Below are 25,074 nucleotides of genomic sequence, written 5' to 3'. Positions count from 1 at the left end.
ACACCATGGTGAGCTGAATCCCCCCCGCCCCGCCCCTGTGGTGCTCTCTTGAGAGCCGAGCCCAGGAGTGCCCCTGAGGCCTAGGCTCCCTGCCCCGCCCTCCCCAGCTGGCCTGTCGTTGTCCCTTGGCTTCCTCAGGAAGGGCTCAGCCCAGATACAGACTGGGAGACCGAAGGAGCCCGGCAGGAGGCGGGGCTGGCTCTGCGGGGTCAGGCCTCTGGGCTTTAATGTCTTGGGCTGGGAGGAGGGGGCTGCTCCCCGGAGAAGGAGGGCTGCAGCAGTAGGAGGAAGAGTCAAGTTCCCCTTCCAGTGCACACAGCCTGGGTGCACCCCCTGACCTCACTGAGCCCTGCTGCCTGCTGCCAGCTGCGGGGAAGGTTCCCACCACGCACTGCCCCACGGTCCGCCGGAGGGAGCTCCTGGGGGCTGGCTTCCGTGTCCTTGTGACGTGCCTCCATCATCCCTAAGCACTTTCTGATAAAACAACGAAAGCCAAGTGTGCAGGCCCGTCTTGTGCTTGCCCTGCCCTGGCCCTGGAACCAGCCGTTTCCCCAAGTGCCCTGGTCCGTTGTCACGCAGGGATTGCACCAGCTCCAGGTCCAGTCCACCGCGGAGGGGCTGTTCTGCGTTTCTCCCCTTCCATATTTAACTTCCTTCTCCGATAGAAGCCTGCTGCCCTTTCTCCTCGCGATGCTTCTTCCAGGATCGGTTTCCAGGGTAACGAGTCCCCTGTGGCCGCCATCAGTCTCTTCCCCTCCTCACTTCACCCTGTTACCGGCACCCCTGGCTGGGCCAGAGAGGCCACTGTGGCCCATGTGTAGCCTCCTTCCTCACCCCCCCCCCCATGGTGCCACTCGGGGCCGCAGAGACGACCCCTCACCCCTCAGGGGGCGGCACTGGGCCCCCGCTGCCCCCACCTCCCCATCCAAGCACAGAGACCTTGCTTAGCTCCATCTAAAGGCTCAGAAGTCATTCTTTTAAAAGTTCATTTTATGTGCCTCATATCTAATTTACCGAGTATCATAATTCCTCCAAGTGGTAAAGATACCTCGAGACAAGTGCTGGGCATAGAAGCCACAGGGCATAAATCTGCAAAGAAGTAAAAAGCTAACCTTTTCAAACAATATTGCTTCTCTCTCACTTACCAACTTTACATCTCCCTGTATGGCCCCGGAAGATGACTGGTTAGCCAGAGACGGGTAAGATTCCTCAAGGGAGGAACAACCTAAGACAGGCACAGTCGCAGGGGGGCCATCAGGTGAGAAATTGGGGATCAACAGTGGTGAGGCTTAGAACCTCACCCCCCTGTTTTGAGAGAAATCTTCTGCATCCGTGGATGTTTTATTGCCCTTGTCTAGCTCGGATTAGCACATAGTCTACAGGCACACACCTGATCATCTACATTTGCCCTCTTACAGCACTAAACTATGTTTTCTACCTTTATCTTGCATCTACCTACCACTTCAGCATTTTATTAAAAATAAAAAAATAATAATAATAAAGGGAGAGATGTGGGATCCACATATAAATCAAGTATAAAAATCAAATGAATATTCATATTTGTCCTGATTGTTTATAGTTCATAATGCGCGATCAAAACCGAAAGTTTCTGTGATGACTGCCCTTGTACTGTTCACCATGTAAGAACTTATTCACTATGTAAGAATTTGTTCACCATGTAAGAACTTGTTCGTTATGCTTCAGAAGATTGGAGACCGACGAGAATTAGGCTTGGGGTGGATTAATGATTGTGCATTGAGCATTGACTCTCCTATACAGAATTTTATTGTTGTTAACAACCATTTGATCAATAAATATGAGAGATGCCCTCTCAAAAAATAAAAAAAAAATTTTAAAAAGTTCATTTTAAAGTTTGGTTGTTTTGTGTACAAAGGAGAACCTGTTCCTTGTAGAATTCTACCAGCAAAAGTTTGAAGAATCAAGATCGCTCAGGTTAACACACCTCTGAAGCTCTGAGTGAGCCAAGGGGCTATTAGTTCATAGAACTGATCTTAAACAAGGGGAGAATAAACTAAGATTAAGGATGGTTATTAGAGGGAAAACGGGAACCTAGTAGAACAGGGATGGAGTCTAGATTTCTCTGAATGAGTCTTGTTTTATAGTTTTGACTTTGGAACTAGGTAAATATTTTATATTACTTTAAAGATGTAAATCAATAAGCAATCCCTAAACATCTAAATAAACAAATGAACCTAATTTTCTATCAAGCTGGTTGCATACCAACACAGTAAAGAATTACTTAGAATGATTTTAAAATACAGTATTTGACCTTACACCCCTACTGGGGCGTCTACTAGGGATACAAGGAAGCATGGTGAAGTCAGCAGTTGATAGCAATGACAGCGGTATCGCTATTTTAAAACATACATAGCTAATAAGTAATTACGTTAATGTTATTAGGAGCCAAAATTGTCTTGCATAATAGACATACATATTCAAAAGTTAAGTAAAATTCTGTAATCTTACATTTGCATTATGAAGACCAGTATGAAGTCATAATTTTTGTCCTTTGAAAAAAATACATTTTTCTTAGCTCTGCCCAATGAAAGACTTAAAGCAAATACAACTCAATAGCAAAAAGCATCACTCAGATCACAGTCCCAAAATAACACCACTAAGAGAAACCAGGGCTCTTTGGAGAAAGGCCGACTCTGGGTCTGGGGCAGCAAGTATGCAAGATAAGCCTAAATGATCTTTTCATGCTGGATAGCAAGGAAGCTTTGACATGCCATTAGGTCCTGCTACAGAAGCCACCTTTAAGGGACTGCCACTAGCCAGAGACAGGACAATTAAGGCACCCAAAATAGGAACAGCCTGTGTTCAAATATCCAAATATGTAAGAAAAAAATTCATAATGGTCCTTTACAAACTGGTCACTTCTAGAGGTTGTTAGGCACGATGCTGGTAATTAAGATGTCATGGGCCCTGTCTAGGCTCTGCTTTTTCCAACCCTTGCAGCTCCAGCTAAGCTGTGTAGGTCGCCCAGTTATGTGGGGCCTCCTACCTTCAATTCTGAAGTTGAATCACTTGAAACTCTCTATCTCCCCAGCTTGGGGGTGACAGCTGCTTCCTCCTGTTGCTCAGTGACAGCCCCGTGTTCACTTTTTGCCTTTTCAGTTCTCAAAACCTTGTTAATAATTCTACAGATAAAAGTCTCACTGTTAAAGTAACTGGGATAGTTTCAATCTCCTGACTTCTGAATGATATAGGCACCAAATATTTATGCTAAAATTGGTTTAAAATAAAAAATCCAGAATTTTTCTGCCTCCCCTGTTCTGATTATATTTCAGGGTAACCAGCTAACTTATAATGGAAAGATTTTCCTTCTAGAAAAATTCCAGCCAAGAATGCAGAACTACAGATATAATTAGAAAGTCACCATTTTGCAATGCCTAATTAATGAAGGGTGGAGCCACTGAGGGTCGCCGACTGCTAAAACCATATGTGAAAGGCTGATAGGAAAGTTATAACAAATGCATCTTGCCAAGGGCCTGAACGTGCTGATCACTTTTCCTGTCATTAGGAGCAGAACACACCTTCTGATGTGATGCATCAGCATCATCCATGAAGGATTCTTTCCAAAATAATGGCCTCTAGATTCACTTACCAGTTTACTAGAAAAATGGGCAACATAGGAACATGTCAGACATCGCCAATAGGGTGCAATCAGCCCCATCAGGCACGTGGGAAGTTCTACAGGAAATGAACTGGTTTCATTACAATAGGCATGAGGAAAGGGGAGGAGGAGGTTACAGATTAAAAAGACGCAGAGAATGGATAAAGATGTACATACACACAATGGAATATTTGGCCATAAGAAGAAAAGAAATCCTGCCATTTGCAACAACATGGGTGGATCTAGAGGGTATTATGCTCAGTGAAATAAGTCAGGCAGAGAAAGACAAATACCATATGATTTCACTTATTTGTGGGATCTGAAAACAAAGCAAAATGGAACAAAACAGCATTAGACTCATAGACACTGAAGAGTGACTGACTAGTGGTTACCAAGGGGAAGGGGAGGTGACAGGGGCTAAAAGGGCACAATAATTTACACAGTATAGGTTGATCATAGGGACTGTTGAACCACTGTGCTGTACATCTGAAACCAACATAAGATTGTATATTAACGATACTTTAATAAAAAATAGTCTGAGAAAAAAAAGATGCAAGTGACATCCACAGGAACACACAATGTAGACCTTGTTTGGATCCTGATTCAAACAAACGATTAGAAAAACATTTTTGAGATAATTAGGGAAATTTGAACACAGATGATGTTAGATGATATCAAGGACTTTTTTATTGGGTATTATACTGGCATGTGGTTAAGAAAAAATCCTTATCTGTTTGAGATACATATAATATACATGTACATGTACTACACATATGTATATTATGATGTAAGCAAGGATAAGGATGTCATGAGATGTGGGATTTGCTTTAAGTTACTCCAACATTAAAAAATAAGAGGAAAATATGGGGAGTGGAGACACACAGGACCACTGAGATGTGGTAGGTATGGCAGCTGGTGATGGGCAAAGGGGATACTGATTCCATTCTGACTCCTTTGGGGTGTGTTTGAAAATTTCCATTATAAAGCTTTGTTTAAAGAGACCAGAAGTCTGTTGGCTTAGCAGCAGCAGAACAAATGTACATATGTTCAATCAAAGACATGAACAAGAATGTTAAGAACAGCACTACTTAAAATAGCCCCAAACTGGAAACAATCCAGAAGCCCTCCCACAGTAGAACAGGGAAATAAATGGTGGCTGTTCGCACTACGGGATGAACGATCCGGATGACCCTCCCAGACACGGTACGACGTAAGGAAGCCAGATGGAAAATTGTACATACTGTTCATTTCCATTAATACAAAAACAGCATAATTGATTCATGCCATTAGAAGTCAGCATGTTGTTTCTGGGGGTAGAGACTGAAAAGGGGCAAGAAGGGGCTTCTGGGGGGCTCGGCACATTTTATTTGGGTGCTGGATGTGTGTTGCTCACTTTGCAAGACATACTGAGCTGTGTACTTACTACCTGTGTACTTTCTTGGATGAATATTCTCCAATAAGAAGTTTACCTAGAGATATATAGACTTGGGAAAAGTAAAGATATATTATCACAGATACAGAAGAAATTAAGTAATCACAAGAGAATATTTTGATTAAAAAGTATGACAACCAATTGGAAAATTCAGAGGAAATAGATGATTTCCTAGAATACTGTAAAAATACCAAGACTGACCTTGGGAAAATTAGAATTCATTAATAGATCAATTACCAAATAAGAGATTGGAAAGGTGATTAAAGCTGGCAAGGGCAACGAACCTAAGGCCCCGTATGATGGAAAAGCACACACACCCAGAAATACTGGCCCCCTTTCTCTGCACCTTGGTATGGAATGGGAATGGTTGTCCTCACTACAGGGCTGTGGTAAGACTCCCCATAGCCATTTCTCCAAGGCCCTAACACTCTGGGAAGGCAGAGAGCCTCACTCAAGATCTCCACTCCAGCCAGGTGGGGTCCCAGCCCTTCCTGCAACACCCATTTCCCCTTCCTGACTCCTGGTGCATCGGATCCTGCCATCTCAGGTAACTCGTATCCCGGTCCCTTAGCCTGGCATCGCAGGCCTGTACCATCCAGAAGGAACACGCCCCTGACCAACACGGACACACCACAGACCCACCCTTCCGCAGACCCCGTCTGTGCACCTGCTCTAGGCGACACTGAGAGGCAACATGGCTTTCTGGGCCAATACATGCCCTGCTCCGGGGATGGGGAGGAAGCAGGAGGGCTCCCAAACAGTGTCTGATACTCAGCCCTGGAAAGAAAGAAAGTCGGAGCCAAGAAAGGGAGATCGCCCTGCAGAGGCTCTTTCTTGCAAAGCTATACGGGGCCACAGATGGTGAACAGGTTTGACAGGGCAGACCTTGATTGCCAAATGCTAAATTATGAGAGACATAATGCGACTGACCCAAGGGAAAGAGGAAGGTACTTAGAGGTTTCCGAGATGAGGCAAATGCGGGAAGGCAAAGTAGACAGCTGAGTCTGAAAGCTTCAGCAGTTTCTAGAAGGGAGCAATTGAGACAGTGGGGTGGGGAGCTCCCTGGGGAGAAGACCTTTAGAGATGGGGGTTCTGAGGTCTCCCTCTGCCTACCGCACAAGGTCCCACGATGTCCTGAATCCCATGCCATTTTCTGAAATAGGGTTTCTGGAGGGGACGTCCACAGCCACAGACACTGCTGCATGAATCCCCTGCACTCTGATTTGGGGACTTTAAATCTGAAACACTGGGGCAGCTCCCCACCTCCCTCCAAGTGGTCACCGGACACATACTCATTTGTACACGCAGGAGGGAAGGGGACTGGTAACGAGGGTAAGTGAACCCCCACGGAGGGTGTGGGACTCGTGTACAATTGCTGTGGGGGCAGAGGGCCCCTTTGGTTGGACTGAGGCTGCTGTCACGTTACTGGATTGTGTAACTGGAGGTTAGGCATGCTGCCGCCAGGGACAGTAGCTGACTTACTGGTTGCATGTGTTGTTATGAGGCCTGTTGGTAATTTCCATTAATGTCGATGGAATACAGAGTAGTCGGAACCACAGCGCACACCGTGAGGCCGAGAAGAGTGCTCCTGGCATGCAAGAATTAATCGGAGCACGGTGATACCCACACTATTTCCATACTTAACAACTGGCACAGGCCAGCACCCCAGTGTGAACGAGCAGGGCTTCACCAGTAGGTACTGTGGCATCAGATTATGACAACAATAACTTAAAAAGTTGCTGCCACTACTGGCATTTGGTAGACAGCCGTGGACATTGCTAATGTTGTATTTCCCTGTCAGCAGATGTGGGGTCAAAGACTGCATGCTTGTAACATTATGTCCTAGAATAGTCACGTGTCCACATGGCCCCTCCTTCTGTGGCAAGCTAAGTATGAGGTGTGTGGATGGCCTGGGGCTGGTCAAATCCAGGCCTGCCTTAATGCTTTATGGCCTTATCCATGGAAACATCTTATTGAGCAAACCCCTCTGGCCAAGGTTTTGTTCCTTTGGGCACTGCTTGCCCAAGAATGATTCCTTCTGGCAAAACAGTAGTTTAGTCCCAAATCTCGCTCCTCTTCAGTTAGCACGTAGTCTCTGTGCCCTCACCCCAGCAGGCACGGAGTCTTTGCCTCTTATCCCATATGAGCAGTTCCCTCTCAGTCCTGAGAGCGCACAGCTCTGACCAGCCGGCCACTCCTGGACTCTTGGTACTGAGGCCCAATAAACTCCCACATCTCATATGGCGTCTCTGGGTCTTTTCTTCAGTTTCCTGAGCTCTCTCCCATCGCACCCGCCCCGCAGGCAGGCACACAACACACCTTCGCTCTTTCTTAGGGACTGTGGACTCTCTTGTGGTATGTCCTTAATGGACCGAACTCGAGCAGAGCACGAGGTCCTGTTGGTGTCCTGCCTTCCCACTCCGTCGAGACATCCTGGCAGTGCCTCCTCCTGAGTGAGGAAACTGCCCCCACCGCCTCGCATGCGCCTCAGATACCACGCAGGTGGTTGTGCCTTGAATGAACGCAAAATCCAGTCCTGCAACCCATGTAACTTCCTTAGGGAACATCTGGGTAACTAAGGATAAATCACTGGCCATGTGCCTCCAGCCATGAACAGGCCCGACACCAGTTTGGCGTCTCTGTGCACGGCAGGCAGCATACTCCACATTTAATGATTTTACTAACACTATTGTACTGGGCCAGATGACAAGACACCACGTCTGACCAGGCCCTGCAACAGGAAGCCCCAGGAGATCAGGGAGCCGTAGATCAAACCCTGCCAGGGGCTCAGTCCCCTTCAGACCCCACGGAATTAATCTCAGCTCTGGGAATTATATTCCACCAGCGCTCACTGGACCCAGGGCTTTTGCATTTACGGATGTCCTCCTGGTGCTGAGACATGCACTCCATGGAGTCCCACACATCGTCTCAGCACGTAACAGATTTCTGCATGCTGGCCAGATTTCAACAGCCGGCACTTGCAACTCTCTGCCTGAGGACTTTTCCTGGCCCCTTGAAGCCTAGTCTGCTCACAGGTGGGCAGGCCAGAGGCTAACCTCCTCAGGAGCAGCCCTCCAAACGTAGCAGCTGAAGGGAAGATAACCCAGCTGCCTGGCCCCCCAGGGGACTATTGCTGAAGTGTGTTTGACACTGGCTCCCAAAGTTCTCCATATAGAAAACTTCTAGTATAGTCACCTGTAGTTTAAATCTGCTAGAGAACTTAAGCTGGAATAAAGAACACAATAGATGAGATATACAGCAGAAGGGATACAGTGCAGGAATGAAACAGAATTAAGAGACTACACTGAGAAAGTCTTCTAAGAGGAAGGACTGAAGAAATAAAATATGTAAAACAACTAAGAGATGCAGAATATAGAGGTAAATGTGCTAACATTTAAATAACAGGCATTCTAGAGAGAAATATAAACATGGAGGTAGAAAATACTTGAAGAAATAACAGAGACCATGTCCCTGGGGTAATACAAACATGAAGCACCTTGGATCAAAAAAGCCCAAAGAGTGCCAGGAGGAGAAAAAGGAGCAATTCACACCTACACGAATCATCTAGAACTTAAAGAATATCAGGGACAATGCTTGAGAGGAGAAAAAGCATATCACACACAAAAGAATGAGAGGAAGACCGACATCAGGTTTTCCAGTCACAACACTGGATGCAAGAGGGCGATGAAGGGGTATGTATTCGAAGAACTGAAGGAAAATACTTTAGAATCTAGAACTTTCTATCTATCCAAACTGTCATTCAAATATGACAGACGGGTCCCAATATGCCAATTATTACAATGAGTTAAATGGACTAAACGTTATCAGTTAAAAGAAAAACAATGATTAAATCTTTATGAATCCAGATACACCTAGAGACAACAAAAGCCTGGGGGGACACACACAGATTGCAAGGAAAAGGGGGGAGCTGGCTTATCAGGGAGAAATACTGACCAGAAGAAATCCCGGGGAGCTGTGCTGACATCGGAGGAAATAAACTAAGACAGAAAGCATCCGTAAGGATGGAAAGAGTCACTCCATAATAAAAGGTTTAATTCGCCAAAAAAGATAGCAACCCTAAACAGGGGGTACTTAATAACACAAATTCAAAATGCATTAGGTACAAATGGACAGACTACAGGGAGAAATCATGTGTCCGCCTCCGGGACCCACTGGTGCTGAAGGTCGGTCCAGCCACTCTGGACAATATTTGGCAACATTGCCTAAAGTTGTGACAGAGCAATTCCATGCCTAGAATCTGCTGCAAGACAAACTTCCACTTGTGCAAAGACACACGTAGGCGTGTTTACAACAGCAAAAATACTGGAAAAACCCAAAGGCCACGGGCAGGAGAGTGAATGGATGAATTGTGACACAGTCTCACAAGGAAATATCCCAGACAATCAAAGCAAACGAACTGCAGCAACATAACAGCAGTGAGGAGAGTCATAGGAATGTGGCATTAAATGCCAGAAGTCAACCCCATGGCATGACATTCAGCCTGTTATCTTTTTTTTGTTTGTTTCATTAATCTACAATTACATGAGCAATATTATGTTTACTAGACTCCCCCCGTCATCAAGCCCTCCCCACATACACCATTACAGTCACTGCAGCCTGTTATTTTTTTTCATAAGGTTAAAAATAACCTGAGAAAACCATATAAAAAGAAAACAAGGGCATATGGGATCAAGATAGTTACCTTGGGTAGGAGAACAGAAAATGGGAAGGATGGAGGCTAGGATGGGAGGGTGGAGGCCTACACTTGCCTGGGTCATCGTACAGTCCCAGCCTGTTTTATGATGGTAAGTTTGAAGGTCCTTAATTTTTAAAAATAACCAGCTAAATGTTTAAATACAGTGACTTATGGGCCATAAAAGGAATCATAATAGAAATTAGAAAATACTCAAAACTAAACTATACTTAAAATGCTAGATAATTCATACCTCTCAGGATGGCTACTATCAAAATACCCAAAACCCAAAAAATAAACCCAAAAGGATAGAAAATAACATGCTGGAGAGGATGTGAAGTTGGAAACCTTGCGCACTGTTGGGGGGAATGTAAAATGGTGTGGCCACTACACAGTATGTAGTGTGGCGGTGGTTCCTTAAGAAGTTAAGAATAGAATTGCCATATGATCCACCAATTCCATTTCTGGGTGTATCTGCAGAAGAATTGAGATTTGAAAGCAAGGTCTTGGAGAATTTGTACACCCATGTTCACAGCAGCATTATTCACAATAGCTGAAAGGCAGAAGGAATCCAAGAGTCCATCAACAGATGAATTATAGGCACAGGCGTACAATGGAATATTATTCAGTCTTAAAAAGGAAGGAAATTCTGACACATGCTACCGTATGTACGAACCTTGAAGACATTATACTAAGTGAAATAAATTAGCCACAAAACACAAATATTGTATGATCCCACTTACCTGAGGTATTTAGCCAAACTCATAGAAACAGAAAGTGGAATGGTGGCTGCCAGGGGAATATGGGACTGTTAGCGGGTGTAAAACATTCTGGACTTTGGCTGCACAACAACGTGTATGTACTTAACACTACTGCACTGTACTCTTAAAAAGCTGGTGCTTTGAAGATGAATAAATGAACTTGTACCAAGAATAACAGGATAAAAAAAGAATGTAGGAATTAATAATATTAGATACTAAAAGAGCAACAGAGCTGTTGGTTGCAGTCAAGATTACAAACATAAGGAAGGCAATTCTACAAATAACTTTGTGCCAATAAATCTGGAGCCACAGACAAAATGAAAAAAACATAAAAATACTTTCCTCTGAAAACATAACTGACTCAAGAACAGAAACCTGAGCTATCTACTATCAACAACACAAATCCAGGGTTAAGAATCTATACATTCACCTCCAAAACACCGGGCACAGATGGTTTCACAGCAACTTTTACCAAAAAGTTTAGAAACGCAAAATTCCAATCTTACACAAACACTGGTAATAACAATAGAATGCTCTCCATCTCATTTTATGAGATTGGCATGACTTGGTTACATAAACCAGACAGGGCAGCACAGGAAGGGAAAAACTTAAACCATCTCAACTCAGGAGCCTGAATGCCAAACTCCTCCAAATACCAGAAAAACAGATCCAGCAATATATTGAAAAATACATCATGACCATTTGATTCCAGGAACGTAAGGATGTTTTAACGTGACAAAGTGTCAAGGTATCTTATTACTTTTACAGATTAAAGGAGAAAACCCATCTGGCTAGTTCAGTCTGCCATGTGAGCTCCTTGGCACATAAATAAGGAGACTGGAGGGTAAGGGAGGAAGTGAGCTGGCCTGCTTAGGGTGGCTGCAGTGAAAATGACCCGGCTGTGTAAAGGCTGATCCTAAAGCGACAGAGCGCACAGCCTGAAAGGCCATAAATCTCAAACTGCAGTAGGTGTCAGTACATTAGGCAATCGGTCACACAGACTGGCCATGACACTGGGGCATAAAGGGCTCTTAGAACACTTAGCTCATTCTGGGAGATAGTTTGGTTGGATTCCGCCACTGAACTGGGAGGACAAGGGTGGGATTCGGTTTGGGGAAGTAGTAAACAGAATACAAAGACTCTACCTCCATCAGGATCCTTGGCTGCAATCCACAGGAGCTCAGTGGATGATAAGAGATGGGGAAGTGAAGCTTTAAAGGGTTAATGGGGAAAAAAGAGGTTATTAGGTAAATCACAGAACCACTGAGGGCTGGAGAAAAACATAGGGCCAGACTTATGGAACAATGCCAACAAAATCACTATGGATACACATGATAAAGTAGGAAACAGTCATAGGAGTACTTAGAGGAAAATTTATGGTTGTAAATATGTTAGAAATAAAACTGAAATTAAATTAAGCATATGACTCAAGAAGCTAGAAATGAGCAAATAAATCCAAACAAACAGAAGCAAAAGGCCATTGTGCAAAGGTAGCAAAAAAATACATATATACACAGATAGACAGACGGAATACAGGACAGACTTTGTTGGTTTTATCTGCTCTCACATGTTGCCCCCTTTTTCTGATAAAATAACCTCTATATTCCATGGGAAACGCGTGTCCTGTGGATCAGATGGGGCTTAGCTTGCCTCCACCCAGCCTCCTAGCCTCCCTACTCAGCGCTGGCCACAGTGGGTGCTCGGGAGAGAGCAAGTGCTCTGAGTAAGGCCAAAAGGTACTCCTGAGACCTGTGGGTCCTAAAGAAGGAACTCTTTGTAAGGACTGAGTGTAAACTGGAGCTTCCTACAGAAAATACCTGTGGTGAGAAAGGGACTGATCAACAAAGAGGAGCAGACACAATCTGAGAAGCAAGCGAGAGCCCTGGTGAGATCATGCTGGCCTTGGATCGGCTCTGCCAAAGGCTCTCCTCTCAGACATCGGGCCGGGGAGTCTTGGTTAGCTTCTGCTAGTTTGAGTTAGACTTTGTCACTTACAAGTAAGAAAGTCCCAACAATATAAATACCATGTATGACTTTTTGCCCAAAAAAGCTCCATGAAATACATGGCTCTAAAAAAAGTGTAAATTATCAAAACTGACTCAAGGATAGACAACTTGAGTAGATAAAATGCCACAGAAGAAACTGAAAGATGGTTAAAGATTTACTCCTAAAAAGGAATCAAACACCAACGTTTTCATAGATATATTGTACTAAACTTTGAAGCAACAAATAATTCTTTTCTATTCAAGCCTGAAGAACAAGACTGTGTGTTTCCAAACCCATTCTACAAGGCTAACATAATGCTCTTATCAAAACATGACAGAGAGATCATTAAAATAAATGGTGAAATTAGCCCAGGGATAGACACAAACATCCTAAATAAATAAATAATATGCTAGAAATCTCAGCAGGGTTTCTGCAAGGATGCAAGAATGCAAGGATGGTTCAATATTAGAAAACCTATTAATGTTAAATCAGTAAACAACAAAACCCTTTGGTTATCTCAATAGATGTCAAAACTCAACACTGTTGAATAAAAGAAAATAAAACAGGAATCTGGGAACAGAAGGAAACATCTGCAGTCTAATGAAGGTTATCTGCCAGAAACCTACATCAGGAATCCCATTTGATGATGAAACATGAGAACAAGTCCCACTAAGACGACCAAACAAGGGTGCCATTCAACATTATAAAGAAGGTCCTGGCCTCCGTCATGCACAGGAAAAAGAAATGAGTGTAAAGGATGAGATAAAACTGCCACTAGTGGGTTATAATTTGACTCTCCATCAAGAATACCAAGAGAATCAACTGAAAACCTATTTGAACTAATGAGAATTCATTTGATCAACAGGTGAGTACGCAAAATGGATAGCCTTCCTATATGCCAGTGATGGTAAGAAGTGTAATTTCAAAAGAACCCATTCAGACAACAAATAACTCTAGAATTCCTAAACTGAAATTGAACTAGAAACATGGAAGACCCATATGAAGACAATACCTTACAAAAGTACATACATACCTCATTTCTGGATAGGAAGATTCAAAAACTGCTAAGACAACACTTCTCTCCAAATCAAACTGTAAGATTTAATCCATGCTGATAAAGCTCTCAGGACCTTCCTGTGACCACGTTCAGACCTCACTGTTCCAGCTTCCAGGGCACATCCCATCAGGGGGGAAAAACCAATTATATCCAATTTTCTTGCCCTGTACACACCTTGAGGCAAGCAAAAGATTTGAAATAAATTTGAACCATGAGGGAAATTGTGCACCTCCAGGCTGGTCAGTGTGGCAACCAAATCAGTGCCAAGTTGTGGGAGGTGATCGGTGATGAACACGAATGGCATCAGCCTCACCAGCACTTACCACGAGGACAGCAAGCTGCAGCTGGACTACACCTCCAAATACAATGAAGCCACAGGTGGCAAGTATGTTCTTCATGCTGTCTTGGTGGATCTAGAACCTGGGCCTTTTAGGCAGATCCTCAGACCAAACAGCTTTGTTCTTGGTCAGTCTGGAGCAGGCAACAAGCTAGCTGACTCAGTCCTGGTTGCACTGCATGACGAGGCAGAGAGCTGTGACTGCCTGAGGGCTTCCAGATGACCCACTTGCTGGTCGGGGGCCAGGCTCAGGAATAAGCACCTTGCTCATCGGCAAGATCTGTGAAGAGCACCCTGACTGCATCATTAACACCTTCAGGGGGCTGCCCTCCCCCAAGTGTCTGCCCCTGTGCTTGAGCCCTGCTATGCTACCCTCTCCATCCATCTGATGAAACCTACTGCACCGACGATGCTGGCAGTCAACATGGTGCCCTTCCCACGTCTACACTTCTTCATGCCTGGATCTGCCCCTCTAACCAGGCATGGAAGCCAGCATTATCGGGCCCTCACTGTGCCTGAACTCACCCAGCAGGTCTTCGACACCAAAAACATTATGGCCACCTGTGACCCCTGCCATGGCCAGTACCTCACTGTGGTTGCTGTTGTGCATGGGTGGATGTCCACGAAGGAGGTATGTGCAAAAAAGAACAGAAGCTACTTTGTGGAATGGATCCCCAACAATGTTACAGCTGTCTGTGAAGCCCCACCCCGTGGCCTCAGGATGGCAGTCCCCTTCCGGGCAACAGCTGTCCAGGAGCTCTTCGAGCACATCTCAGAGCAGTTCACTGTCATGTTCTGCCAGAAGGCCTTCCTCCACCGGGACACGGGGGGGCATGGCCGAGATGGGGTTCACCGAGACCGAGAGCAGCACGAGCAACCCGGCTTCCGAGTACCAGCAGTACCAGATGTCACTGCCGAAGAGGAGGAGGATTTTGGTGAGGACAACAAAGAGGAGGCCTAAGGCAGAGCCCCATCACCTCAGATTTCTCAGTTCCTTCAGCCTTCTTCCTCAACCGCCCCTTCCCTGTCCTTCAAAATTTTCGTTATCTGCCTCCATCTTGTTTTTTCTTGTGTGTGTGTGTTGGGTGCCTGGCACATTACAGGCGCTCAATATGTGTTGTTTGTTGAATGTTTCCTCTTTCCACTCTGGAAAAACAAACTTGTACCATTCTACGTAACCCTCTCTTTCCTTCTAGTGCCCATTCCTCCCATCTGTCCAGCTAATACTTTCCTCTCTGCTTTCAAGATAATCCTCCAAGAGCTGGGGTTTCATCAGATCATTTTAAACCATGTGCTGAAAACCCAAACATCCCAAGTCCATGTGGTGGCCCAGGGGGAAGGCAACCACGCCACCTCTCAGGAGGTTTAGGTCCCTGCAAGGACGGGGTGGGGTCTCCCATTCTGGAGCTAAGTTTTGGAGACATGGCTCCAGGATGTTGGAGTCATAATTTCCAAGTATTTCCCTGCTGCTCTCTCGGCTTCAGGGGAGGTGTTAACAGTATAATCTCCGATTTTAGTCGCCCTCCAGGCTCCGTTCTGAGCCGTTTTCTTTGCAGGGGTCTGCCCCACTCTGTCAAGGGGGGCTCTTCCCTCTTCCGGTTTACCTTCCTCGCACACGGGATTCCCTCCTGCCCCGCGGCTGGAGACAGGGAAGAGAGAGACCAGTCTTGGTGCCCAAGCCTTCAGAAAGGTGCTACCCATCCCCACCTTTTCTTACCCCCAAAACGAATCCCAGCCCTGCTGTATATGTATGGGACAGCGTGTCCTGCCGATGAGACATCTGAGTCATTCCCTAGAGGAGAGATGACAGAAGACATTTTTTTCAAGGCAGTAGCAAAAAGGAAGCAATAAGATGTTGCCTTTTTCCCCTACGCTTCGTTCTGTTCTACTCTACACTTCAAATTTCCATTGTGTTGAACTTGCTGCTTTTCATATTGAAGAAAGGACATTGCCTCAAGAGCCAAAAATAAACGGGAAATGGAAAAAAAACTATGCCAACAAAAATCTTGACAAGACTTTAAAATGAAAGTCAACATTTGTTTTAAAATTCTCATGTAAGAGAAAATATGAAAATATGAAATTTTCAAAGACACAGAGGTACGGGTGAGAGAGCTGCGACAGCAATCATACTATAAAATGTAGTATAGGAACACAGATCAATAGTACATATTAGAAATTCCAAAGAGATCCATGTACGTATATATAGAAATTTAGTTTATTTAAAAAAAGGTATTTTATATTAGTGAGGAAGGAATGATCCGTTCAATAAGTGATATAGGGAAAAGTGGCTATCCCTTTCAGAACAAAGTTAGCCATCTCCCATAAAAAGTAAACTTCAGATGAGTTAAAAATAGATACACATGCATATATACCTAACTCATCTATTTTTTGTGTATACACATATTTTTATACATATATATACACACATACAAAAACACATGTGTGTATACATATTTAGTTAAAGTATACTAGCCAAACTAAGAGAAAGCCAAGCAGGAGCAGGTAAGATGAGGTACCTATGAAGAATACAGGATCAGTGACAAGTTTGGGGGGTTGTTTTTTTGATGGGAGATTCTATGCATTTGATGCTAACACCTCCAAGTAGAGAGGATTCAAAAAATCCAAACTCGAGTCCTTAAGCAAGGAGACAGGCTCCAAATCACAAGAGGAAAGGTCCAAGTTTCGCTGGATTACAACGGGAAGTAGAAAGACAGGAAGCTCCCTAAGTACAAGGTAGGTTGGTAGTGGGAGGGGGGCTTTCCCTCCAGTAGCTCTTTCTAATGAAGTATGTGCTGTGGTCGGTAACTAGCCGGAATGGGGAACTGGTAGACAAGACAGAAGTTTTGGTTTTTTTCTCCCTCATCAGTTAAGGCTTTTACTGAATTTCTAAAATACCACAAATAAGGTTAAGGAATCTAGATTCTGGCATTCTCACTGTTTCTGCAGCTGCACAAAACTCATCAGCTTGCTGAACTACTCCTTTTCAGAAACATAGATAACATCCACAAATTTTCTGATTATCCTTCTTTTTAACTGTTGTGACTTGCTCAGTCAAAACAAGTGAATTTGATACAAGTTCAATGTCATTTCCTTCAAGAATCAACTTATCTTTCCGGGCTTGAGATACTGAACAAGCAATATGTGGCCTCATTTGAACTCTTTTGGATGTATTTATTGCCCCAAAAATTTCGGATTTCAATAGGACAACCATTCTACTGAAGAATGACATTGATGGGGAAGTGGGCACACACAGACCTCATCATGTAACGGAAGCACAGCGTCACACCCTTGATCATGTTCCGGACAGGACTACAGGGAGTGTGAATGGGAGTCAGTTCCTTTCTATTTCCCGACCATCTGTCAACTCAGCCTCTTCCTTTTCTTTCCAAGGAGACTGAACTCTACACTGATGTGACTGAAGTCTCTCTGCAAGTTTCCTCTGGGGCCCTTCACAGTAACTGTGCATCCCTTCAAAGTGGCATTTTCTGGAATGTTGACAGCTTGGTGGCTGAGAATGGTCTTCATTTTCACAGTTAATACAGTAAAGATACAAATTTTGATATATGACATCCCAGAGTAGATCTGCTGGGCAGTGCTGAGTGTCCATCTGAAGTTTGTAATTATGAATTTAAGGTGAAACTAGTGAGCCAGATTGACTGTGTTTCCTAATAGTTACTTGGGCACAGACACAGAAAGGAGAGACTGCACTGGCCAGCAGCAGGTTTGACTAGATAAATACAATGAAGGGAGACAAGGGAGTGGAGGGTGTGGACTATGGAATCGATGCTGCACAGGAGGGAAGTGAACACAGAATAATCGTGAGAATGTGGTGGGGCTGGAGAACGAAGATAAATAAGTTTTGTATTAGGGGAGCTAAGCAGGTAAGCAAGAAAGCAGGAGGTAGAGAATGTACAGTGTTTTTACTCAAAAGGTGTTGCAATGTCTATTAATGCCAGGGTCCAGGGAATGACTAGAGATGTGAGCGGCAGGCCGGGAATATAAGACAAGGGCATTAGTGATGAGAGTATCAAGGATGAGGGGCCACAGTGTTGAACAGCCCATCCATGGCACACAGAAGAAAATGACACAGACAGAAATAGAAGACTCTAAGTCGAGGTAATGTGATGTGGCCATGCCAACGATGACAGTACACAGCCAGAGCTAAAAGTTTCAAAAAAGAAGTGGGAAGATGTGGTTTACAAGAGGCCTGAGAAGTGACGGTCTGAGCAGCCACGAGGCGCCCCCAGCCAGGGAACGGACACAGCAGCATGGAGGTGGGCGCTCCTGCAGGCACAGGTGACTAGAAAGGCAAGGAAAGCGGCTTACGGGGAACTGAAGAATTCCTCCTGAGCTTCTCTAGAGGAGGGGAGGCATTAGGTTCTTTGGCTGTGATCCTGAATCAGTACTATTTGCAGGCAGGCAGTAACCCAGGTTATTAATACACGGAAGGAAGTACAGCTGAGCTGGGCGCTTCCTAAGTGCTCAATGAGAGCAAAAGAATCTAGGAAAAGATTCGGCCATTCCCCATTTCCTGCTCATTCAGCCCACCTGTCCTGGAGGCCTCCACCACGAAGTGGTTAACTTCACCACAAGTCCCTTCTCCCTCCAGAGAGCCACTCAGACACCAGTACAAGTCACCAACCCACCAGGGGTTTAATTCTCCTAGATCACAGGGTCAGTTCAGAGAGGGGCCCTGCCTTGCCCCATCCAGGCGGAAAGATATGCAGAGCACCCTGGGAATGTCCAAGCTCAGAGGAAACAAGAACTGGTCTCAGAGCAAGGGGAGAAGTGGGGCCAAGGTCTCAGGCTGCCTCCTCTTCTTCACTCTCCTCCTCACTCTCGTGATACTGTCTGCGGTTGGTGTTAACAAAGAGGTCAGAATCATCTTCAGAGCTGGATTCTTCTGATGGCTGTGGATCAGCTGGGAGTTCCGGCTGAGTCTGTCTGCAAGGAGGAAAAAGATTTAGTCCGCTGTCGTCTGGGAAAACCTGATCTGCAATCAGAGAGCCCCCAAAAAGGGGGACCTTATGGCCAAGGAAGACAGGCTAACGACTATCCTCCTCCCCATCTTATAACACAGGAGCTTTGTGAGGATTGAAGGAGCTAGTGCACGTAAAGTTGCTTAGGATAGTACCTGGGGTGCACTGTGGCACACTGCTAAGCAACTTTACGTGCACTAGCTCCTTCAATCCTCACAAAGCTCCTATGTTAGAAGTGAGGAAATCCAGGCTTAAAAGATTAAGTAACCTTCTAAAAGGCACTGGTTCCAAGTGGCAAAGTCAGGATTTGAACCCAGGTTATCTGACTTTCAAGCCATACTTAGAACCACGTATTTAGGAACTCTCACCAGGGACCTGACACAGGGAGAAAGGCAGGCTGTATTCTCCCTGGAGGCACCAGGGCCTGAACCCCTACTTTCTGTCTTCCCTATACCAACTCTTGCTCCTTACCTGTTCCTGTTGTTGTGTTTCTCAGCCACTTCAGAGAAGGCCTCAGGCCTGGGCCAAGAGAAGAGCCAGGGTCAGAAAGAATAGAGAAATTGCTCAGCAAAAAAAGCTATTTCCAGTTGTTCCTGCCTAGGATGCCATGACCTTCCTTCCCCCAACTCGACAACTAGGAAGTCAATCCCCCCAAAAGGAGGACACCTACCAGAGCCCATTTTTTTGCAGAGAGCGCACATGGTCTTTGCAGAGCACAAAGGAGATCTCAGCTTTCACCTTTTCTCCCTCTTCAATAGGGTCAACAATGAGAAAGTCCCCTGCAGGTAGAGAAGAGAAAAGGCACAGTCACAGGGCTGGCAGTGGGCAAAGCCAAGGCACTGGGAAATGGTTCTGTCTCCTAGAGGACTGCCTCTCTCACCTCTCTTGATCCAGATGTTCTTGCGGTATTTGGAGGGCATGCTCACCAGGAAGCGCTGCCCCTGGGCTGTCTCTACCTCATGCAAATTGTTCCCCGGGGTCCTGAGTACCTGGTCCAGGAGAGACAGAGAACTAGTCGGTCTGGTCTGTCAGCTCAAACACCCCATGAACTGCACTTTACTCTAACCCATCCGCTGGATTCAACAGGATTAGAGGGGTGGGGAGCAGAGCAGCTTGTGCCCAGTACCACTCACCCTCACGATCTGCTGCTGGTCAGAGGGCACCATGTGCTCCCCCAGCACCTCCTTCACCACATGCTTCCTCTTGGTGGCCTGAGACATGTTGGATCCAGTTCTGGGCGGGTGAGGGAGGCAGAGACTGTCAGTTTCTTCTCCTGATTTTCTTGGATGGCAGGCTCAGAACCCAGGACTGATTTGAAGATGGGGAGCAGCCTTTTACTAAAGAGTGACACAGTGTCCTGGTTTAGCACATGAGCTCTGAAATCTAATTGCTTAGATTCAAATCCTTCTTTGGCTATTTCCTAGCTGTTCAACTACTCTAAGAGTCAGTGTAAACAGCTAGCTCAGAGCATTGTTATTAAAATGAGATAATGTAAGCAAAGCACTAGGACAGTATATGGCACACAGAAATAACTCATGCTATCATAAGTACAGCATAATCATAAAAACCAAATATGTGTTCCAGAGAATTACATCATTCTTGGCACCACTCCTAAAAGAATGTGAGATAAACTATTTATCTTTCTCAAATTGAACATCCCAAATGTGGTATAGCACAATCTGTAACACACTACAGGTAGAGACCAGTTGGGAGACCATAGCGAGAATCAAAATCAGGAACAAATTAATTAAAGGTAGGGGTAAACAAGCTTGGTCTGCATCACCTGCTATATTTCTATGACTTGGGTATTAAAAAGATAAGGGCTGGTACCACCAAGACTGATGATGGCTTCCAAAGGAAACTCCTAAGTTCCACCTCTAGTTGCCTTCCCCTGCCATCCCCCATTCCTATCCCGGAGAAAAGACACCCAGAAAGACACTTATTCTGGGGCCCTCGTCTCCCACGGGCGCTGCCTCAACGATCTGTTCTCCAGGCTTGACGCTGAGAACGGCTCCTCAACGATTCACTGCGCAGCTAAGCCAATGAAGGCACAAACAAGGGACCTACCGCAGTCACGACGGTGGCGTCGGCTTGGACTCACGTCTGCTGCGCCTCTGGTTCCCACCGTACTCCTACAAGCCAGTAGGCGAAGGGGACGACGCTGGTCGGCCAGAGTCGGATCCTTCCCAGCAGCGTCCTTCCGGCGCTATCACGGAAGCCTCGCGGCCACCCTCCCCGTCTTGTCCGTTCCTCTAACTCTTCCCACCGCCGGGTCGGTCACGAGTAAGTCTTTAGTTCCGGACGCCGTGCAGCGAAGAAATAGTTTTCTCCTCCGAGACCTCCGCTCCCTGAGACCCGAACTGCTGCCCAAGAAGCCAACCACAGAACGCAGCTTGGCCGCCCGCGAAGCGACCGGGAAGAAGGGTCCGCTAAGGGCGCTGTTGAGGTCCTGGGGCGTCTCGTCTCTATGGCTCTAAGCGGCTAGAAGTGCCCGACTTGGTTTATTCGGCCTTGCTCGTAAGGCGACCCGGAGGCGGAAGTGAAAGAAAGTTCTAGTGGGTTGAGGTATCGGCGGGAGCAACCGGGTGGCGGGAGGAACCGTTACAGGAGCCCGAGCTGCTGGTGAGCACGAGCCGCAGTACAGGGCCCGAACTGGAAGCCAAAGGAAGCTTGGGTGGAGGGGAGCACCGGGGCCTCAGGCACTGTGACAGGCCAGAAGGATGCGCCTTCGGAGAGAGTTTGGCCGTTGTGCGGAAAGGAGGCGGGGCGTGGGGGCGGGGCTGGCGCGGCCAGAAGAGGAGGATCCCGGGAGCGGACCTCTTGGGACTTGGGGAGCTGGTGCGCACACTCTGTCCTGTATCTTGGCTCTAGAGGTGTTCTGTGGGGACGGATGGGGTAGGGAGACCGTTCGATTGGTTTTGTGTCCAGGTATACGTTCCAAGCAGGGTCAGTGCCTCTGCCCGGGCAAGGTCGCAGAGGGAATGGCAACTTAACGGCGGGCCCTGGGCTACTGACCCTGGGAATCGTCCCACTGCTCCGCGTGCGCCACCTGTTGAGGCAGGATAGCTTTTTGTTTGGGTCATTATGAAAACCCAGAGAATGGAAGAGATTTTCTTTTGAATGGTAGGGGAAAAGGCTCTCCTTGGCCCTCAGCTTTCTTATCTGTGAAATGAAGGGAAGAATAAGCTCCCGTAATGGTTGGCTCAACTTACCCTTAATATAAAATTTCCAGTGGGCCCTTGGGGGTTACCAGGTTTTCAGCCCTAACCTACCTTTTCTTGGGATCCCCAGATTAACCCTGATCAAGATGACAACCTCCCAAAAGCACCGAGACTTCGTGGCAGAGCCCATGGGGGAGAAGCCAGTGGGGAGCCTGGCCGGGATTGGTGAAGTCCTGGGCAAGAAGCTAGAGGAAAGGGGCTTTGACAAGGTGCGGTGTGGGTGCATGCCCCTGGGGAGGGCTGAGGGTGACAGACTACAATGTTTTCTGGCAGTTTGTCAGTGAAGTGAGTGTACCTGTTGGGGTTGAACAGTGATGTATAATCCAAAGAGATAGCCAGAGCCTGCCCTGCTTCCTCAGCTCATGTGCTTTGAAGCTACAAGAGTGGCCTTGTTCTTAGTACCATGAAGCACTTAGCACCACGCCCTTTATTTTGCTTATTTCTTAGGCCTATGTGGTCCTTGGCCAGTTTCTGGTGCTAAAGAAGGATGAAGACCTTTTCCGGGAATGGCTGAAGGACACATGTGGCGCCAACGCGAAGCAGTCCCGGGACTGCTTCGGGTGCCTCCGAGAGTGGTGTGATGCCTTCTTGTGATGCTTTCTGGGGAGCCCCCTATCCCAAGCCCCAACATTGAGTCTCCAGTCTAGTGGGGACTCTTCCCTGTCCTCTACAAAGGAAAATATTGCTGTTGTCGAACTCACCTCTGAAGTACGCCAGGGTCTCTTGGGAGTCCTTGCCCTTCACGATTTCACCTTTTTTGGAATTCTCACTTTTGCATGCATCTCCCTTCATCTTCTCCTGCCAGTTTCATGTCGACAATTACCAGCTTTTCTGAGTGGATTCCGGCTCCTTCCCTCACCTCCACCCTCACCACTGGTCTGTTTTATGCCATTTGGCTTCTTTTTTGCCAGAACAGTCACTGTCCTTGTAAAGTTTTTTAAATCAATAAAGTCAGTGGCCTTCATGACTGGGCTCTGTGGTTGAAAAGCAGGTGGGCTGTGAGTTGCCTTTTCTCCAGGGACTGACCAGGACTGCTGCACTCCTTATCAGTGCAGATCGAAACTGGCAGCTTCCCCACTCTGGAAGGCAACGATCCTGGCCATGTGGGCCCTGGGCAGGTGCCTTGAAGTGTCTCAATCCTAAAGTGAATGGGTTGATCCCTTCCTGGGATCCAGATGGGCTGTGGTGTTCCAGATGTCAGTTGAGTCAACAAGTAGGCTAGGCAGCACCTGGTGGAAAAGTCAGTGGGAATCAGAGGCACCAGAAGGAGGTGGGACCGGATGTGGGTGAGGGCTCACCTGCCAATCATGTGCTCTCCTGGCCTCTGGGAGGAGTGGGCAGGGCTCTGCCATCTCCTGCTCTTTGACATAGAAAGAGCGTGGGTGGGCATCACAGCTAGGGGGACTTGAGTGAGTTACACATTTGTTTGGTACATTTTTGTTCTGTTCTTTGTTGAACACTCAGTATGAACTTAGCCCATAGCTAAGATCTTTAGAAACTTTTTTTTTTCCCATGATGAGTAATTGTTTTCTCTTTTACAAGTGAGAGACGGGCTCAAAAAGACTTAAGTAATTTGCCTATGGAGTTATTGCTAGGAAGTAGCCAGACTGACCCTCACAATGTAATTTGAAAACTCATGTACCTGACAACCCTGTGTTCCTGGTCATGTCCCTTGGCCTCTCTGATCCTTTGTTTCCCCACTTGGAAAATGAGGTTGTAAGGCTTGGATGAGATGCTGGTTGTATAGCACCCAGCCCTGCTTGGCTTTCATTCCTTCAGCAGAGCATCCTTGAAGAACTACTTGCTTAGAGAATTTTCCTTTGAGGATTACAAAAGTTGGCATAATAAGAGAACAGTCTGATGATCTCAAGGCAGGGAAGAATTAAGAAAAAGTTCAACTCCATTAGTAGAAACTTTGTTCATCCAAAGATACCGCAACGAGTGATGAGACTAACCAAGGGTGAGACAGGATATCTCCAGCATAAACAGCGACGACTGTCCAGAGTACATACCAACGTGCAATCCAGAAAAAGCAAGCTGCACAATAGAAAAATGGGTGAAAGACCTGAAAGGCAGCCATAGGAGTGCCCGAAGAGCCTGTGAACAGGTACTCGAATTACATCACTAATCAGGAATGCAAATGAGTGCTGTTAACTCACCAGGTTGGCAAAAATTTTAGATAATACCAATTGCTGGTGAGGGAATGGAGCAACCGGATCTGAGACGCAGCTGGTGGGAGTTTAAACAGGTATGAGCCTTGAGGGAACAGTTGGGCATTCTCTGGTAAAAGTGAAGGCAGGTCTGGTGACCCAGCAGTTCCACTCCTGGGATTGGGACGGGGTCCCCCCGCCAGCACCTAAGGGCATGTTCACAAGCAGCAGCTTTGTTTATGACACCCCCAGCTGAGACCAGGAATGGCTGTTGCCACTGGTGAGTGTGAACCAGTGAGCAAATGGAATGGTATGTCAAGTAGTGTGAGTCGTCGTGTAAAGTTAGCCAGCATGTTCTTACTGGAGGATACCGACAGACAACGTAAGCCTGGAGAGAAAAGTAAGGAAGGGCTTACTGCCAAAGTCCTCAGTAAAGAGAAAAGAATTTGGCAGTAATTACCTTGGGGCAGGGCAGCAGGTGTGACAAGTGGCAGGGTTTCAGGCTGTTCCCTTTTCCTGACCTGCGTGGTGGCAATACAGGTGTTGAGTTGTAGTATTTGTTAAATTGAACAGAGAGATATTGTCTGCTTGTCTATTAACTACATCTCAGTATAGCAGAAGAAAGCTGAAAGGGAAACTAAAAACAAAGACATAGGTATAAAGCAATTATGCAATTGTTGGAAACTTTGAGGTGAAGGTTCAGTGCAAGGCTGGTCTGGGGAATGTGAGTGGCCCCCTGGAATGGCATCCTGTGGCCAGAGCAGGGCCCAGCTTCCTTACAGGCCACTTCCTACGAGGGTGCCAGTTTGACACAGAGACCG

At 46.3% G+C, this 25,074-nt stretch overlaps 2 protein-coding genes and 2 pseudogenes across 4 annotated transcripts; 2 read left to right on the top strand and 2 right to left on the bottom strand.

Moving 5' to 3' along the window:
* Positions 1-13,021: 13,021 nt before the first annotated feature.
* Positions 13,022-14,986, top strand: LOC108394957 (tubulin beta chain pseudogene; annotated as a pseudogene).
* A 1,118-nt stretch (positions 14,987-16,104) lies between these two features.
* Positions 16,105-18,393, bottom strand: LOC108394947 (large ribosomal subunit protein uL6-like; annotated as a pseudogene).
* Positions 18,394-18,531: 138 nt separating this feature from the next.
* On the bottom strand, positions 18,532-21,371 carry EIF1AD (eukaryotic translation initiation factor 1A domain containing). 2 transcript variants are annotated; one of them, XM_036995652.2, is made up of 6 exons: positions 20,950-21,371; positions 20,016-20,190; positions 19,763-19,871; positions 19,553-19,661; positions 19,354-19,401; positions 18,532-18,847 (listed from the first exon to the last, which is right to left on the bottom strand). In XM_036995652.2, exons 2-6 carry the CDS (start codon positions 20,100-20,102, stop codon positions 18,706-18,708), a joined length of 495 nt encoding a protein of 164 aa, XP_036851547.1. In that variant the 5' UTR covers positions 20,103-20,190; positions 20,950-21,371; the 3' UTR covers positions 18,532-18,705. The 2 variants fall into 2 exon arrangements, with proteins under 2 accessions (XP_036851547.1, XP_017512361.1); XM_017656872.3 differs by having other exon boundaries at positions 20,016-20,219; positions 20,950-21,367.
* A 1-nt stretch (position 21,372) lies between these two features.
* Positions 21,373-23,067, top strand: BANF1 (barrier to autointegration nuclear assembly factor 1). 2 transcript variants are annotated; one of them, XR_012123141.1, is made up of 3 exons: positions 21,373-21,504; positions 22,174-22,312; positions 22,551-22,569. XR_012123141.1 is itself a non-coding variant. In XM_017656873.3 (3 exons), exons 1-3 carry the CDS (start codon positions 21,773-21,775, stop codon positions 22,695-22,697), a joined length of 291 nt encoding a protein of 96 aa, XP_017512362.1. In that variant the 5' UTR covers positions 21,671-21,772; the 3' UTR covers positions 22,698-23,067. The 2 variants fall into 2 exon arrangements, 1 of the variants encoding a protein (XP_017512362.1); XM_017656873.3 differs by lacking the exon at positions 21,373-21,504 and adding an exon at positions 21,671-21,777 and having other exon boundaries at positions 22,551-23,067.
* The last annotated feature ends 2,007 nt before the right edge of the window (positions 23,068-25,074 follow it).

This window comes from Manis javanica, chromosome 11, assembly GCF_040802235.1.
Source record: "Manis javanica isolate MJ-LG chromosome 11, MJ_LKY, whole genome shotgun sequence".
Classification (NCBI taxonomy): Eukaryota; Metazoa; Chordata; class Mammalia; order Pholidota; family Manidae; genus Manis; species Manis javanica.
This window is presented reverse-complemented; position numbering and strand designations above follow the sequence as displayed.